The 17,402-nt window shown below is 43.1% G+C and overlaps 1 protein-coding gene across 1 annotated transcript; it reads left to right on the forward strand.

Moving 5' to 3' along the window:
• Positions 1–128: 128 nt before the first annotated feature.
• Positions 129–2,317, forward strand: HOXD1 (homeobox D1). Its single transcript, XM_027588963.2, has 2 exons — positions 129–882; positions 1,214–2,317. Exons 1-2 carry the CDS (start codon positions 237–239, stop codon positions 1,546–1,548), a joined length of 981 nt encoding a protein of 326 aa, XP_027444764.1. The 5' UTR covers positions 129–236; the 3' UTR covers positions 1,549–2,317.
• Positions 2,318–17,402: the final 15,085 nt, after the last annotated feature.

The raw sequence follows: 17,402 nt of genomic DNA on the forward strand, positions 1-17,402 counted from the left end.
GAGCCGCGCGCCAGTCGGGACCCCGGCCGTGCGGGGCAGGCGCCCATTGGCCGGCCAGCGCCACGTGGCCACCCTCGCCGCTATATTAGGCCACTATTTACCTCGGGCTCGCTCGCCATGGCTCGGCGAAGGCAGCTCCGGTAGAGAGGAAAGGTGGAGCGGCGCAGCCCGCGGCGGTCCTGCCCGGCCCCGCACTCCGGCCCCGGCCTGCGCGCTCAGGCGCGTGGGCCGGAACCATGAGCTCCTACCTGGAGTACGTGTCGTGTGGCAGCGGCGGGGGCGGCGGCGACGTGCTCAGCTTCGCGCCCAAGTTCTGCCGCGCCGACGCCCGGCCCGTGGCCCTGCAGCCCGCCTTCCCCTTGGGCAGCGGCGACGGCGCCTTCGTCAGCTGCCTGCCCCTGGCTGCCGCGCGCCCTGCGCCTTTGCCCCCAGCCGCGCCCGCGCAGCCTCCCGCGCCGCCCCCGGCCGCGCCCTCCTTCGCTCCCTGCACCCTGGAGGGTGCCTACGAGCCGGGCGCCGCACCTGCCGCGGCAGGGGGTGCAGACTACGGCTTCCTGGGGCCGGCGTCCGCCTACGACTTCCCGTGCGCGCTCGGGCGGCCGGCCGACGACGGCGGGGCGCACGTCCACTACGCGACCTCAGCGGTCTTCTCGGGCGGCGGCTCCTTTCTCCTCAGCGGCCAGGTGGACTACGCGGCCTTTGGCGAGCCCGGCCCCTTGCCGGCGTGTCTGAAAGAGCCAGCCGACGGCCACCCTGGGACCTTCCAGACCGCGTCGCCGGCCCCCGGTGCCTACCCCAAGTCGGCCTCGCCAGCCTCCGGCCTCCCCGCCGCCTTCAGCACCTTCGAGTGGATGAAAGTGAAGAGGAACGCCCCTAGGAAAAGTAAGTACTTGGGCCTCGGACGGACGCTATACTGGGGTTGGGATCGGAGCCCCCCTCGGCAGAATTACGCTGGGAGCGCGTGGCAGCTGCCCCTCTGGACGGCGATTTAGGGCTTATGCGGGAAGTGCGTTCCCTAGAGCGTGCCCCAAGTAGACGCTTCGAAAATGGGCCAGGCACTGAGGAAATTTCAGGAAGGAGCTCTCCGTGGAGCGTTTCTGCTGGGTTCTGGGAGCCCCAGGAGAAGTGCGCTGTAACTAACCAGCCGGTCGGCCGCGTTCTGTGTCCGCGTCCTCTCACCGCACCGCCCCCCCCTTCCCTGTCTACTTTGCAGGCAAACTCGCCGAGTATGGAGCCGCTAGCCCCTCCAGCGCGATCCGCACGAATTTCAGCACCAAGCAACTGACAGAACTGGAGAAGGAGTTTCATTTCAATAAGTACTTAACTCGAGCCCGACGCGTCGAGATAGCCAACTCCTTGCAGCTGAATGATACCCAAGTCAAAATCTGGTTCCAGAACCGCAGGATGAAACAGAAGAAAAGAGAACGAGAAGGGCTTCTGCCCTCCACCACCCCTGTGGCTTCCCTCCAACTCCCCCTCTCAGGAACGAGCACCATCAAGTCTGGCAAGAAGCCAGGGAGCCCTTCTCAGGCCGAAGAGCCCTCATGAGGTTTAGTCTTGAGACTGAGAAACCTTGGCCCGCAGAAGTCATAGGCCGCCTCACCCCTGTCTGGACTCTACTAAGCTCAGTTTGGGATGGAGGTGGGCATGGGCAGAAATTACCAGAGGTTTCACTTGGGAAAGGAGTATCTTAGTGGGCTTCTGAGTTCCAGGCTGTAGGCGTACAGATACCAATTTGAGGTCCCTTAAGCTACTCATCTGTGTATTATTTGTGTCTTACCAGGGAAAAGGTGCCCAACTGCCAGCCCATCCCTGCTGCTATGTTGTCTAACTTAGTCATATGCAATTCTTTGGTGCAGAGTGGCACAGCATTATTGCTGATCTCTGCCAACCCCCGATGTGCTCAGAAGAACATCTACCCAAAGTTTTTCTGATTTTAAGTTAAAGGACCAGCTACATGTATTCAGCTTGAGATGACCAAAGCTAGTTAGGGCCTTCTTGATGTAGCTAAGCTGCTTCACTGATGATCTTCACATTTGCACGCCACTTGGTTTTTTTCTTTTTTAAAAGCAGTTTCTACCTCTTTATGTGCCTGAGTGAAGATACAATCGCTGTCTAGTTAGTAGCTGAACAAATCCACAGGGTGGGTGAACACTAGACCCTGAACTACACCTTGACACCAGTTACTTAGACTGGAATGTAAATATATACAGTATGTATATTTTTAAAAAGGTTTGCTTGCAATGAACTTCTATATGACATTTAATGTCATAGCATGTAAAGGGTTTGAACTTTTTTTTGTAATAAAAATTACAGAATCTGCTACTCTCTGTTTTTCCTTACACTCCTTTCATTTTCATTATCTTTCTTAAAAGCTAGTTTGGTTTCTTCTATTTGTAATTTTTTGATTCTGCTCTGGGAATTTGTTTAGATTGATAACTTTAAAAACTAACACATCTGACAGGTTGTATACACAAACAACAGGTAACGGACAATTATCTGAGCAGTTTAAGGGAGAAGAAAAACTACTCTGCCAAATAGTCAAGTAACTAAGGAGGTACTGTACTTATTTTAAGTGCCTGAGTTTTTCGGTGAATATGTAGACTGCACGTTAACTCAAAGTTTAGGTGTCCACTGTGGGAGTGTTGTAAAGCCAAGAAGGCACTGTAGCGAGATCTCCTTATTCTTTTGCCTCTTGCTCTCACAACAAGAAAAGGCAACCTGAAGATTTTGCTAGTTGGTTAGTGTTCTCTGAGAAAGGCAGCTGCACCACAGAAAGTTCTCAATGGCGGACTTCCCATTTCCAAAGTCAAGAATTACAAAGGAGGCTGGCGGAGGCCAGTAGTCAGAGCTTTCCACTTCCTGCAACCCAGACTGACATCCGGCCTAATAAGAGAGCAGAGAGGTACCTTTCTGTTTTTAAAAATGAAATACTTTGAAGTGACTTCTTTGAAAGAAGTTTCAAAGCACAAAATTTCATGGATGGCAAGAGGGTATGTGGTAAAAAGCCTCTAAGCTTGTTTCCATCCAGCCTCCCAGCTCCTAACCCTGAAAGCATGCGTGGTTGACCAGGCTTTTATGCAACCCCACAGATACACTGTGTGAAAAAAACGCAGCATTAATACACAAAGCCAAGTGGATACTTGGGACAGTTGTCAGGGCAGTTCATTTCCCTCACTTTAGGAATAGCCATAGCTGTATCTTTAAAATCTCTCTATAGTTCAAAAGTCTTCAAGGCCCAAACAAACCAGATACGAACCTCAGCTCTCCTTTTAGCTAGATTTCTAGATTCTAGTGTAGTGCTTTAAATCCAATTATTCAAAGTCTAACAGTTGTGAGGATTACCTGATATGACTGTCTTAGAAGATTGAAATTACACTTAAATTCCTGTCCTTTGCAATCACAGTTTAATGGAGTTGGAGAAATAAAATTATAAGCTCTAACAAACTCAGCAGATTAGGGGGAAGAGATATCACTTAAAGAGCAGGTCTGTCAATATTATTCTTGTTTGTTTGTTTTTCACAGTTGCACTCTTTCTTTAAGGTTTTTATTTAAATTCCAGTTTGTTAACATACAGTGTAGTAGCAGTTTCAGGTTGTCAATATCATGCTTATGTTTCACCATCTGCCCTTCATGGACTTGATGCTAATCAGATCTGGTTTGAAACAACAGCACCCCCCACCCCCACCCCCAGCTATTTGAAAGGACTTGTTACAGGAGTTGTCATCTGCTTGCTTGTTTCCCCTGCAGTGGTCTTTGACAAGACAATGTTTCCTTTTTGATAAGCATTCCATGTACACCTAAACAAACAAACAAACAAGATGCCAACACCCTGGGTCATTTCCTTAATCTACCATCCTTTTCTCTGAGAAAATAAAGCTTTTCCTTTTGAAGCTACTGCTAGCCCTTAACCCTGATGGATGTCTTCTTTGATGAAGGTGGCTATTTTGACATACGTATAATGTTGTTCTATGAATCAGGCCAATATTAGCTATTTTTTGACCAGCCCCAGGGATCTTTAAAAGCTTTCTTAATGCAGATCACTATACAGCTATATTCAGTATTAGGGAGAGTCCTGGCTGGAGAAGGGGATGAACGAGGTGACCTCTGGAGGTCCCTTTTAGCAATGAAAATGCTACAGAAACGACTCAATGACTTCTGCATATTTTGTTTTAGGCCTATCATTGGAAAAAAGAGAGTTCAGCCCTAAGAAAGTAAATGCAGTCCATGGGATTACAGTGACACTGTGTTTGTACAGGAAAAGGGGATTTTAGACTTCACTAAATACACCTTGTCAGTGGAGGTACCTAACCCATCTGGATTGTTTATAGAACATTCCCCTTCCCATTATTCAGAGCCTTGTGTTATTTTGAGTGAGGTCATCCATGAAGTATGATGGTTACTATGCAAACTGTGAAACTGCTAAAACAATCCCATTTCTATTTTATAAGAATTCAAACTAAGTATGCTAATTTTCCCTCCAGCGGTCCGTTACAAGAATGAATACACAGTGGACAGTTCTGGCTGTTGTATAATTTACTGCTCAATGTTCCTTTGTCTTCACAGAATGACCGTGTGTCTATTTTTCTGGATTCAGGATAGTTGGGAGTGAGGAAGAAGAAATAAAGCATTTAATAATATTTAAATTTCCATTACTTGAGTACTAGCAAACAAAGGAGTTGCTAATGTAAAAACCTAGAGCAATGTCACCTAAATCCTCAAAGGATTAATTGTATGCATTCTGCCCCAGTCTCATATATGGTGAGGCCTGAGACCAGAGAGAGATTATGTCCGATTATCATGTCATCAGAAGAGAGGGGCAGACTCGGGAGAGTTGCATTAACTCTGGACTTCTTAATTATTTCGTACGGCCAAACAAATGCTCTATATTTGCCGAATATTGAATTTAAAAACCTCAGGACCTAATCAGGTTCAGAGAAATGTTTAGTCTGACCACAGACCTCTCGACAAGAAAAATGCCGATTGTTAAAACTTTATTTGTGGTTTTAAAGTGAAACCATGCTGGACATATCTCACAAATAATGATAAATCTCCATCTAAGTAGAAATCAAGATTTTCATCGTTTTGTCCTCTAAAGCATATTTCCAGAGCATGAACATGCAGCAAACATACAAAATAGTTCTATTTAACATCTCACTTACACTGCTTCAGAAGTTCTAATTGTTATGTAGAAATATGAATTCAATAGAAACTGTTTAAATTCAATAGTGAACCAAGAGGAAAGAATTCCTAAATATTGGCATGAAAGGAAGGTCTATTACTTAGATTGTAAAGAGTTAACCATTATCTCTTCTACTTCTACTAGTCTTATTGATATAATTTAATAAATACAAAGGATGGCCACAGACTTGTGAGTAGCTAGTAGAGCAAGTCACTGACACTTTTGAGGCATTTCTAGAGGGCGCTAGACTATTTAGCACATCCCATTCTTAAGAGGTTTTGTTGAACCTAAACCACAATTTGAGGGATGTCTTTAAGAAAAAAAAAAATAATGAATACAAAATTGCTAGGGTATCTTCCAGGATCTGGAGGAGCCCAATGAGTGAAGCTTAAGTTTCTTTCTTTTTTTTTTTTTTTTAAGGTTTTGTTTTTAAGTAATCTCTACACCCAAAGTGGGGCTTAAACTTGCCACCCGGAGACCAAGAATTGCATGCTTTACCGACTGAGCCAGCCAGGCGCCCCAAGTTTCTTTGGGTTCATCATAAATCCCTCTCTGTCCCTTCTGAAATCATTGCTCCATTTGCAATACTTAGCCATTGTTTGTAAGATGATAGCAGTCTGCTTTTCTCCAACATCTTGGAACCAGAATGACTATTTGCTCCTCCTAAAGTGCATCAAATAGTAGATAATGCAGACAACGGCAGCCTGGGGCTCTCTTCTACACTCTGAGCACCTCGATCCTACTCTGCTCTTCAGGGCTACTGGCTGGCTGAACTATTTCACTGTCTGGTAATGGGAGCTCTATTTCATCCCCGCGGTTCTTTTTTGTTGTATTTCCTTCTCAATGATAACAAACAGAAGAAAAATCTAGAACCAGAGATGACAGCTACACTGCTGACTTCTAAGCATTTCCCAGAAGGATGGAATCACCGAGGCTGAGGAAAGGACTGTGGAAAAAAAAAAAAAAAAGAACATTATTCTTAAGGGAGGAGATGTGGATTTTAGCACTGGTCATGATTTATGATGAAAAGGGAACATAACTTCCCTGGTCTCAGTTTCTTCTATAAAACAGAGGGGTTTGGTCTGGATGATCATTAAGTTTCTTTTTCACCCTAGTATTCTGCCACAGCCCCTTACTTTGCTGGTTATTACTGAAAAGTTTATTTAACAATAATGTAGCTGTGTAAGATTAGCATCAACAAGAGGCCTTTACATTTTAAGCTATCTATCTTTAGATTGTGTGTGTGTAGGGGCACCCGAGTGGCTCAGTCAATTTAGCGTCTGTCTTCAGCTCAGGGCCTGATCCTGGAGTCCAGGGATCCAGCCCTGCCTCAGACTCCCGGCTCAGCCGGGAGTCTGCTTCTCCCTCTGCCTTTCCCCTTGACTTGTGTTCTCTCTCTCGCTCTCTCTCTCACTAGAGAGAGAAAGAGCACAAGCAGGGGGAGTGGCAGAGGGAGAGGGAGAAGCTGGACCCCAACTGAGTGGGGAACCCTATGCGGGGCTCGATCTCAGGACCCTGGGATCAAGACCTGAGCAGAAGGCAGACGCTTAACCGACTGAGTCACCCAGGCGTCCTAAATAAAATCTTAAAAAAAAAAATGTGTGTGTGTGTGTGTGTGTGTGTGTATGTGTGTGTGAACTAGGTGATGATTCTCATTAGTCTTGACTTGAACAAAAGAGCTAACAATGGTGATAGCCTCCTCCGAAGTTACCACTTTCCTCTGAACAGATAAATTAAGGTCTAGTAAGAAACTTTTCAAATGGGTGTCAGTGCTTCAAGTTCAGATTCTCAATCTCCTTGTTCTTAATACTTCAAAGTTGACAGCTTTCAGAATAGGGAAATAATTTTGAGTTTCTCCTCCTTGAAGATATGTGGGATTCCAAAGTAAATACTCTGTCCTGTTACAGAAAAGAGATACAAATATCCTACTTGCTCCTGCTTTCCATTAGTCACCGAGCCCTACTTATTTTTCCTTCAAAATGTCTCATGCCTCTTTCCCTCCTCCGTTGGCTCAGGCTTTATCATCTCATTCAGCTACGCGATGGATACTCTGCTGATCTTCTTGCCTCTGGTCTCCTTCCCAGCCAATCCATTTTAAAGCCCTGTCTTCGTCGTGTTGTTCCATTTTAAATTCTCGGTAGCTACTGGTCGCCAGCGGAAGAAACTAAAAAAAAAATTTTTTTTAAAGATTTTATTTATTTATTTGACAGAGAGAGACACCGCGAGAGCAGGAACACAAGCAGGGGGAGTGGGAGAGGGAGAAGCAGGCTTCGCGCGGAGCAGGGAGCCCGATGCGGGGCTGGATCCCAGGACCCTGGGATCATGACCTGAGCCGAAGGCAGACGCTTAACGACTGAGCCACCCAGGCGCCCCGAAACTCAAATGTTTTAGCTTGAGATTCGAGTCTCTCAACATCCATGTTGATCTCATGCCATTGTCTGACATAGAAACTTCACCCTAGTTAGTGTGATCTGTTCGTTCTCTTCCCCAAGGAAATGTATGCTTTTCTGCCTCTGAACCTTTTCTAATGCCATCCCTCTCTTTTATAATTATCTCTCACCTTCCCTCTACCTATCCAAAGTCATCTTTTATGGCACAACTCAAATCTCATCACTGTGAAATCTTTTTGCACCATCCAGATTGAAAGTGAGTGCCTCCGAGCTTCTGCAGCATTTGTATTACTCACTCAGCATTTGTATTACTCACTTCAGTCTCCTGATGTATTAGGAGATCTCTTTCTTTCTCTATCCCCACCACTGTCTCCCTCTTCCCCATTCTCCATTAGTTTTCTCACCATTGGTGTATATTTCATCTCTCATTGAGGACCTTATACATGATAGCGATTCTATACTAGTTGCTGAAGGTTGAATGCAGTTTTATTAGATTATCACATACCGGGCTACTCATTAAGCACCTCTTCTACCAGGTGAAGAACATTATAACAATTTATTTGCTAAGGTTTTTTTTTTTTTTTTTTTTTTTTTTTTTTTTAAGTAATCTCTATGCCCAGGGCTGGGCTGGAACTCAAAATCCCAAAATCAAGAGTCACGTGCTCTACCCACTGAGTCAGCCAGGCTCCCCGTGCTAAGTATTCTTTATATTTCATTATTTATAGTAGAACACGAGCTATTATTGACCACACAATAAAATACAAATTGGAGGCTAGGAGGTAAAGGAGGAACCATAGACTTCCCTTCTTGTGCTTCAAGACACATTCTTTTGATTGAATACATTGAAAATCAAAGGAGAGTGGGAATGTTTTCTGAACCGATCCCTTTTATCCTTATAGGATATGATATATAATGCACTTTGATTGTTGTTTGAGGCTTTGTAATATATTGTATCGCATTCATTACTTGCTATAATCACTTGAGGACCTTATGGGAACTTGAGTACCTTATGGGAACAGAACCATTGGAAGAGGATTTTTTAAACCAAACAAGGTCTAGTGCGGGGTTGCTCAAGAAGGGTCTGGAGACCATAAATGTAGTGGTTACAAGAGTGCATCTTGGAGGCAGACAGGCTTGGGAGCAAATCCTAATGGACAATGCAGTGTCACTTAGCTCTACATTCCTCCCTTAAAAACGGGAATAATAACATCCTTATTTCATTGACTTGTGAGGATGAACAGGGGTAATACGTGCAGATTGCTTAGCACAATACCTAAAGCTTAATAATCATTCACGAATTATGAGTACAGGATGAGAGTTCTAACAGGGAGCTAGGATAGAAAGACACAGGCTAAGGGAGAGAAATATTCACTTATATATATACATATATATATATATACATACGTATATATATATATATACATACATGTATATATATATATATATATATATACATACGTATATATATAAAACAGGTATTTATTGAGCTATTAGGTTCCAGGCAGACTATTAACCACTCGAATTGGAGCGATATTGAGAAGGGAACAAGAATTACAGGGAACCAGTTTGGAGAGAATAAGTAGAGGTCTAGGGTTATTGATAAAATTAGCAAAATATAGGTGGTAGATGATAACAGACTAAAGTAAAATGGTAGTTAACAGATACTTGATGAGAGCAATGGCTAGGCACGTACTGAATTAAGAGCCCAAGACCTTAGAAGATCCCAGCCTGGGAGAAATAAGGATGAAAGGGACATTGGACCATTGACCATTGCTTCCAATTTACCGACGAGGCAATGCAGAAAACTTAAATCCATGACACATCTGCTTAATTTTTCCCCATCTACAAGGACATGTGAATTCACATGCATGGCATTTTGAGGGTCAGGTGTCATGAATTAGATTGCAGTGATGATTTCCATGAGTTTCCTACATTGTGGCACTTCCCCAGGGTTGAATTTACCCTTAAAAATAGAGACTCTGGTTGCTGTGTTCTGTTGACATCAAAGTTAAAGTAGGATCAACCACATTCTTGACTCTGTTGCCACAGAAAGAAGAAATTCTTCCCTCTACCTACTCTGGCAGTGGGGAATCATGAATTTTCTTAACTGTGCATAAACCTGTAACTATTTCCATTGTGGGTTTATGAAAGCCTGCCCTTAAGCTTTTAGGGGGGAAAAAAAAGACTTGCTGCAGAGGGACATTTTGAGGTCTAATTAATGGCAAGACAGTCTATGTAAATAGAAAGTATTTTATTTTTCCTAAATGCCTATGACCTAATCATCAAAATAGTGTTAGTATTCAATTGCTTGTATGAATAATTACTCTATCATATATAAATGTTTATATCTCCTCTTACATTTGAAACCTGAGCTATGTTTCAAGTTTGTGAAGTGTTTTGTCTTTACTATAAGGGGCAAGAAAAGAAAGCGTATAAAAGAATTGTAGAAAAGATAGGTTCACAGTAAATAAATATAATGAGCTACAAAGGACAAGTTAAAAATATAATATTTCTTATTCAGACAAGGATAGCGTACTATTTGTCTCTAAAAATCTTTAGTTGACTTTAAAAACAATTTAAACTTCCTTGGGGTGGGGTACCTGGGTAGCTCAGTCGGTTAAGCTTCTGACTCTTGGTTTCAGCTCAGGTCAGGATCTCAGAGTCATGATCTCAGGGTCATGAGATCAAGCCCCAAGTTGAGTCTTGCGCCGGACTTTGCGCTCAGCGAGGAGTCTGCTTGATATTCTCTCTCCCTCTGCCCCTCCCCGCACTTGCACTCTTTCTCTCTCTGTCTTTCTCTCTTACGTAAGTAAATAGATAAATAAAATCTTAAAAAAAACCCAAAACTTCCTTAGGTGAACCTGCCAAGAAGCCCAATTTATTCTTGTTTTGACTGCAGATAAAAGCCCGCATGCAACCAGAATAATCTATTTTTCTAGCAGCATATGGTTCCTTTGCAAACTTCAAAAACAGTTGTGTTTGTGTCTCTGAAGAAGCTTTGAAATTTGTTACACGGTGATACTATCTAAGAACTGTCCAAATTTACTTCTTTTGGAAGTTTGTGATTTTTGGTTGGCCCTGAGCTTTGAAAATTATATAGTTTATAAGAAAGTGCTATAGATTTCTTAACTGGTCTCATAAACAAAACCATTAGAAGTTACATATCTTATGATACCAATGGACTGAATGAATTTCAATCTGATTGATCAAACATGAATAAAGGTATTGCTTTATACCTGTCCCTAACTTCATAAGCATCACAAAGACAAAGCAAGTTAGCTCCAGATTATTTGTAAATAAAAGTTTCAGATTTTCCAATTCTGTTCCCTTCTGATTTTAGTTGTAAAATATAATTATCATTTTGAACTCAGGACAAATAGAGTTAGCTTAAAGCTTCCTCAGTTAAGATTATGTAGTACTAAGGGACACTTTAGTCTTTTTTATTTACTTATTTGAGAGAGAGAGAGAGAGAGGGAGAGCACGAGCAGGGGGGAGGGGCAGAGGGAGAAGCAGATTCCCTGCTGAGCAGGGAGCCCGATGCGGGACTCGATCCCTAGACCTGGGATCATGACCTGAGCTGAAGGCAGACCCTTAGAGGACTGAGCCACCCAGGCGTCCCTAGTTTTTTGTTTTTGTTTTTTAAGTTCTATGTATTTAAGTAATCTCTACACCTGGCATGGGGCTCCAACTCACAACCCCGGGATCAAGAGTCCCACGCTCCCCGATTGAGTCAGCCAGGTGCCCCAGGGACACTTTAATAAAATTGAAAAACACATTTGGGTTGCTAAAAAAAACCCCAAACCTTTTTTTTTTTTTTTAAAGATTTTATTTGTTTATCTGACAGAGAGAGACACAGCGAGAGAGACGGAACACACAAGTGCGGGGAGGGGGAGAGGGAGAGGTAGGCTTCCGCGGAGCAGGGAGCCTGATGCAGGGCTCCATCCAGGACTCCGGGGTTCATGACCTGAGCCCAAGGCAGACGCTTAACGATTGAGCCACCCAGGTGCCCCCCAAAAATCCAAACTTTTTAAATATCTTCCCCCCTATTGTCAGAAGGCTCTTCTAGAGGCTACTCTTCTAGTGAAGAAGAAATAGTTATCTGTTGGTTTCATCTGTTTCTCTTGTTTGTTCAATTTAACTTTTTTATTTAAAAAATAATGTGCATGGTAGGTGTCCAGTTTTATACAATTATTTCTGTGTACCAGACTATCTCTCCATGTGTTCATCTACCATTCCTCCTATCTCCCTATGTGTGTCTACATAGAGAGATGTCAAAACAGATGTTCACCTAATGTTAATGATGATTATTTCTACAAGGTAGGCTTTTGTTGATTTTTTTCTTTGTAGTACTTTTCTATATTGCTTAAAATCTTAAAATAATGAATCATTAAATGTAGAGATAATAAAGTCATTACCATAAAATATATGCAAAAGGGGAAATTGCATTTGATAGTCACAGTCTTTGCATTTATTTTTCCCAGTGGAAGACCCCAGAGGAATTAGATAATGCATCTCATGTGCCAATTCCTGAATAATTAAATAAAAATGTCTGTAATATACATGGGTGTACACATGAGTCGAATAAATGATAGATAAGGTCTATCATTCATTTCTTCAACAGGGAATTCAGCACTCAGGTGTCACATATGTTCAATTTTCATCTTACCAGTTGGAAACAAGCTCTGAATTGTGCTGATAAAAGCAGAATTCACGAATAGCAGAAGAATAAGAAAAGAATATCTTTAGCTTAAGTAAAATGGAGAACCAAGAAATATGGAAAATGATACTCTATTTTATGGAACTTATTTTTTTAATTGAAGTATGGCTGACACACAATGTTACATTAGTTTTAGGTGTACAACACAGTAACTGGACAAGTTTACACATAATGCTATGCTCACTGCAAGTGTAGTTGCCATCTGTCACCACAGGACACTGTTATAATCCCATTGACTATATTCTCTATGTTATACCTTTTATTCCCATGACTTACGCATTCTATAACTGGAAGCTTCTATCTCCCACTCACCTTCACCCATTTTGCCCACCACCTCTCCATAACTATACTTATCATTTTTTCATACTTACAAAGCAAAACTCAAGAAATGCTGCTTTTTATATTAAAAGCAAGTTTCTAAAGATACAAGCAAACTTTTTATAGGAATGCGTATTCTTTTTTTTTTAAGATTTATTTATTTATTTTAGAGAGAGAGAGAGAGCATGAGCGTGAGCTGGGGGAGGGACAAAGGGAGAGGGAAGGGAGAGAATCCTTAAGCAGACTTCCCTCTGAGCATGGAGTCCGACGCAGGGCTCCATTCCAGGATCCCAAGATCATGATCTGAGCTCAAATCAAGAGTTGGCTACTTAACTGCCTGAGTAGGCGCCCCGAGAATGAGTATTCTTAATATGCTTTGCATTTTTTCTGGAGAGCAACACCAAAAGATTCTTTGATATCTATCTTTCATTATGTTGTAGAAAGATTTAATGAAATTTCATGGTGGTCCATGAGAGAAACACACCAAAAACACAGGTCCAGTTAAGTCTCTAGGAGGCTAGTGAAAGGTTAGAGAACCACCATGAGAAAATGCTAGTTCTTTCGTCGGCTTTATTTCAAAGTTGGCTTATTTGAATAGCAGCTTAATACCACTAAGTATGTGTGAGAAAATTTAAAATAGAGATGAATTCTTTCTAACTGTACTAAGTATCTTCATTTGGCTGAAATTATTAAAATTCTGTGGAGCATCTACATTGCTGCGGCCATTGGGTTTGGTTGTTTTGGCTGGCCTAGTGCCTACTCCTTCTTCCTCTAACAGCTTTCCACTTTTTTTGGGGGTAAAGGGATAGCTGAGTCTCCTGTCCAGGGCAGCGAGGACAGCTCCAGGACCTGTGCTGGCTTACTCTGAGGGAGGTGCTTCTGGCTGGCTGCAGAACCACTACAACCTAGTGTAGACCTGTGGCCCTTCTGGAGTAACCCAAACCTAGTCCTTTCCCCACCCTGTTTTAGCGAGCTTGCGGGGGTCCCATGTTCACCTCTCAGAACGCTGTGGGATGCACTGCCCTCAAGGAACTTAAAAACTCACTAGTAAGGGAGATCAGACGAGTCCCAAAATAACTTTAAGTGCTTTATGGGAGCTTCACATGCTTAGGACTGTGTCTACACAGCACAAAATGAAGTGGCAATCTGGCGTGCATCCCGCTGCTTTAACAAACTTGGCAGCCCAATGGATACATAAGACTTCAAAGTCTAGCCGAAGATCTCCGGAGAAGGGCTTCCATAGCTTCCATGGGAAATGCAGTATGAGTTGCTTCCTGGACTGGGACCAGAGAAAAGGAGTAGGTTTTCTCCTTCCATCTCTTTCAGTTTCCTGGAACTTTCTCAGCTCACAGTAGGAATTTGGAACAAAATGATGACAAAGATCCCACTACCAATTGCTTCTTACTCTGTTTCATAGTTTGACGAATTTTGATTCTTTCTGTTTCTGAAAACTTCTGCACTCTGCTTTGCATTTTGTACACACCTTTATTATGGAACTACTGATGTTTATTGCAGTGATCTGCATCCATGTCTGTCTCCTCCAGGAAAGGAGCTATAATATTCATCTTCCTAACTCGGGACTCTACCATATCCGTTTAGTATTACACTGGTTTTCTACACCATAATTACTGAAGAGATTTTTTTTTTTTTTTAAAGGAATTGTCCATGGGCCCCACTCTGGTCCTGCTAAAAATTGCTGCCTCCCATGCTTGGGTTAAGATGATAATGTCAGAGAAATTTGTCTTTATATCTTCTTTTCGAGGCCCTTTCTGCTACTCTTCCATCTACCCATACCGTCCAGTCAGTTAGCTCTAAGCACCAACTGGCAATGTTCTCTCCTAACCTGGTTATGTGACTGGTTGAAACTGTACACGAAAGTGTGAGGTACCCTTCTGCATGTATGCTGTATTTCACAATCAAAATAAGTGAGGGGCCCTGGCGGGCTCAGTTGGTAGAACATGTGACTCAGGGTGGTGAGTTCTAGCCCCATGTGTGGCAGAGAGTTTACTTAAAATACAATTTTAGAAAATAAGTGAAATTGGGCGCCTAGGTGGCTCAGTCGGTTGGGCGTCTGCCTTTGGCTCAGGTCCTGATCTCGGGGTCCTGGGATTGAGCCCCGCATCAGACTCCCTCCTCCACGGGAAGCCTGCTTCTTCTTCTGCCTCTCTGCCTACTTGTGCTCTCTCTCCCTCTGTCTCAAGTAAATAAATAAAATCTAAAATAAAATAAAATAAAAAATAAGTTAAATAATGCTCATTTGAAACAGGTGTCCAGCCTGGGTTTCCCACTGAATGAGAGAGAAAACTGTTTTAATATGTGTCAAGCTTCTTCTAAAGGCAAGAGTGAGGCCCTGAGAGAGTTAAACTCTGGGATGACATACAAAGCAGTGCTGAGAGACAGACTGGCTCGGAAGAGACAGAATCAGCGAGGCCATTTAAGGGTTCATTTCAGTAGGCTTCACAAGAGATGATGAAGGCTTGAGGCAAAGAAGAGGAAAACCGTAAGACAGACACTTTGGAGGAAAAACGGGAAGGAGTCAGTAAGACCAAATACAGGCCTTGGAGCTCTAGCAGTAGAAAAGATCAGGGAAAATTTTTTTATTAGGGTAAAATATACATAAATTAAAATTAATCATTTTACCCACTTTTAAATGTACAATCCAATGGCATGAAGTGCATTCACATTGTTGGGCAAACATCACTACTATCCATCACCAGAACGGTGCATCTCTCTAAACTGAAACTCTGTACCCATTAAACACTAACTCTCGGGGTGCCTGGGTGGCTCAGTCGTTAAGCGTCTGCCTTTGGCTCAGGTCATGATCCCGGGGTCCTGGGATCGAGCCCCGCATTGAGCCCCGCATCGGGCTCTCTGCTCGGCGGGAAGCCTGTTTCTCCCTCTTCCACTCCCCCTGCTTGTGTTCCCTCTCTCGCTGTGTCTCTCTCTCTCTGTCAAATAAATAAATAAAATCTTTAAAAACAAAACAAAACAAAACAAAAAAGCCACTAACTCTCCAGTCCCTCCTCTCTCTCCCCAGCCCCTGGTAACCACCATTCTCATTTCTGTCTCTATGAATTTGCCTATTCCTGATACCGTATATAAGTGGAACCATATAATATTTGCCTTTTTGTGTCTGGCTTATTTAAATTAGCATAATGCTTTCAAAACAGAAATGATTTTGCTGTGCCTCACCTCCATTATAAGTCATTTAAGATAAAATTGTGTTTTTCAAAATGGCACTAAATTATGCATATGCTTAAATTTAAGAAAGCATTATCTCTGGGCTTTCTGATCGCAAATTTTGGATAATTGAAGTTGAACTTTTCTCTCTTTCTACATCTGGGGTGTGAGTGGGATGTGTGTACGAGGTACTCTCGCTTCACCTACGAGGTATGCAACTGCTCAGAGGCCTTCCAACACCTGGAAATGCTGCAGTTTCAAATCTTTCTCAAATTCTCCCTCAACTCCAATATATCTGCTAGGTCTCCTATTTCCTTCGGGCTCTGTTCTCTGCTAATAGGTCAAGGATGGTGACAACGGGTTGGTGTACATTTCCCAGGTAACATATTTAAATTTTAATCAGGGATTTTTTTTTTTTTTTTTTTTTACTAGACCCTAATGAGTTCTAGAGACAATGTGGAAATGGAAACTTCAAGAGAGAGGATGTGAGACTTTGGCCAGAGCAGGCTTGGGACTCTCCCAAATCTCTTGTGCAGATGGGCACCTAGGATGGTTGTATGGTCCCAGCAAAGGCCACTAAAGGTGGACAGTGCTTTAGGTGGCATGAAGCAAGGAGTAGAGGAGGAGCTTTTCATAGCACAGAATCCTCTCTGTTTGGGCTGGAGAGAGCCTTAGTGATTTTCCCCTCCAGTCCCAAAACATGGGCATGGAAATCCGAGGACCTGGCTTCAAATTTGGACTCCACTCTTTACTATTTGACCCTGGGCAAGCCACCTGACCTCTTCTATGCTTCACTTTCCTTATGGGGAATGAACAAAGTGGTATCTACCGCATAAGATTGTGGTAAGGATTAAATAAAACAAAATGTAAAAAGCTTTTCTATATTTATAACCTTAGTAGCTTAGGGCAACAGCAATCATCCATAACATCACAGTTTCTGTGAATCGGGAATTCTGCGGTGGTTTGGCTGGTCGTTCTGGCTCTGGATTTCCCCCGAGGCTATAGCCAGATGTCAGCTGCACTGTAGCAGTCTGATGGCTTGGCTGGGCCTGAAGGATTCACTCCCAACAGGGCTCCCTCACAATTCTGGCAGGTCAGGGTCCTCCATGCGGGCCTCTCTGTGGGCCTGCTTAAGCATCTTCATGACATGAGTACTGGCTTCCTCCAAAACAAGCAATTCGGGACATGAAGGCAAAACCCCAATACCCTAACTCACCTGAAATGGCACACTGCACCGTGGAATGTTCTACTAGGCACACAGGCTGGCTACCACACCCATCTTCAGCTCCAATTCTAGTTATGAATTACCCCCGGGATAGCAGAAGAATGGGGGTGGGGTAAGGTCTGGAGGGAGGCAGGAAGACATGGAAGTGAGCCTCATCCACCTCTCCCTGACCCAACAGAGGGTGGAGAGGCAGCTTGAGTCAGGAAGGTGCAGCACCCAAAGGGGGCTACAGACCTCAGGAGTGTGCTCGTGCCTGGAAAATATCGATAAAATGATTCCTCTTTCAAGCAAATTGGGTACAACTTTGAAACTTTTGACAAATGTTCTCGTGATCCCTGTCACCTGGCTGGGCCAGCGGTTTTATTTATTTATTTATTTTTAAGATTTTAT

Source organism: Zalophus californianus, chromosome 3 (genome assembly GCF_009762305.2).
Source record: "Zalophus californianus isolate mZalCal1 chromosome 3, mZalCal1.pri.v2, whole genome shotgun sequence".
NCBI lineage: Eukaryota > Metazoa > Chordata > Mammalia > Carnivora > Otariidae > Zalophus > Zalophus californianus.

Excerpts from the sequence above, each read along its gene's own strand:
- HOXD1 (XM_027588963.2), top strand. The coding sequence starts at position 237 with ATGAGCTCCTACCTGGAGTACGTGTCGTGTGGCAGCGGCGGGGGCGGC. Across the intron at positions 883-1,213 it reads GAGGAACGCCCCTAGGAAAA|GCAAACTCGCCGAGTATGGA; the intron begins GTAAGTACTTGG and ends TCTACTTTGCAG.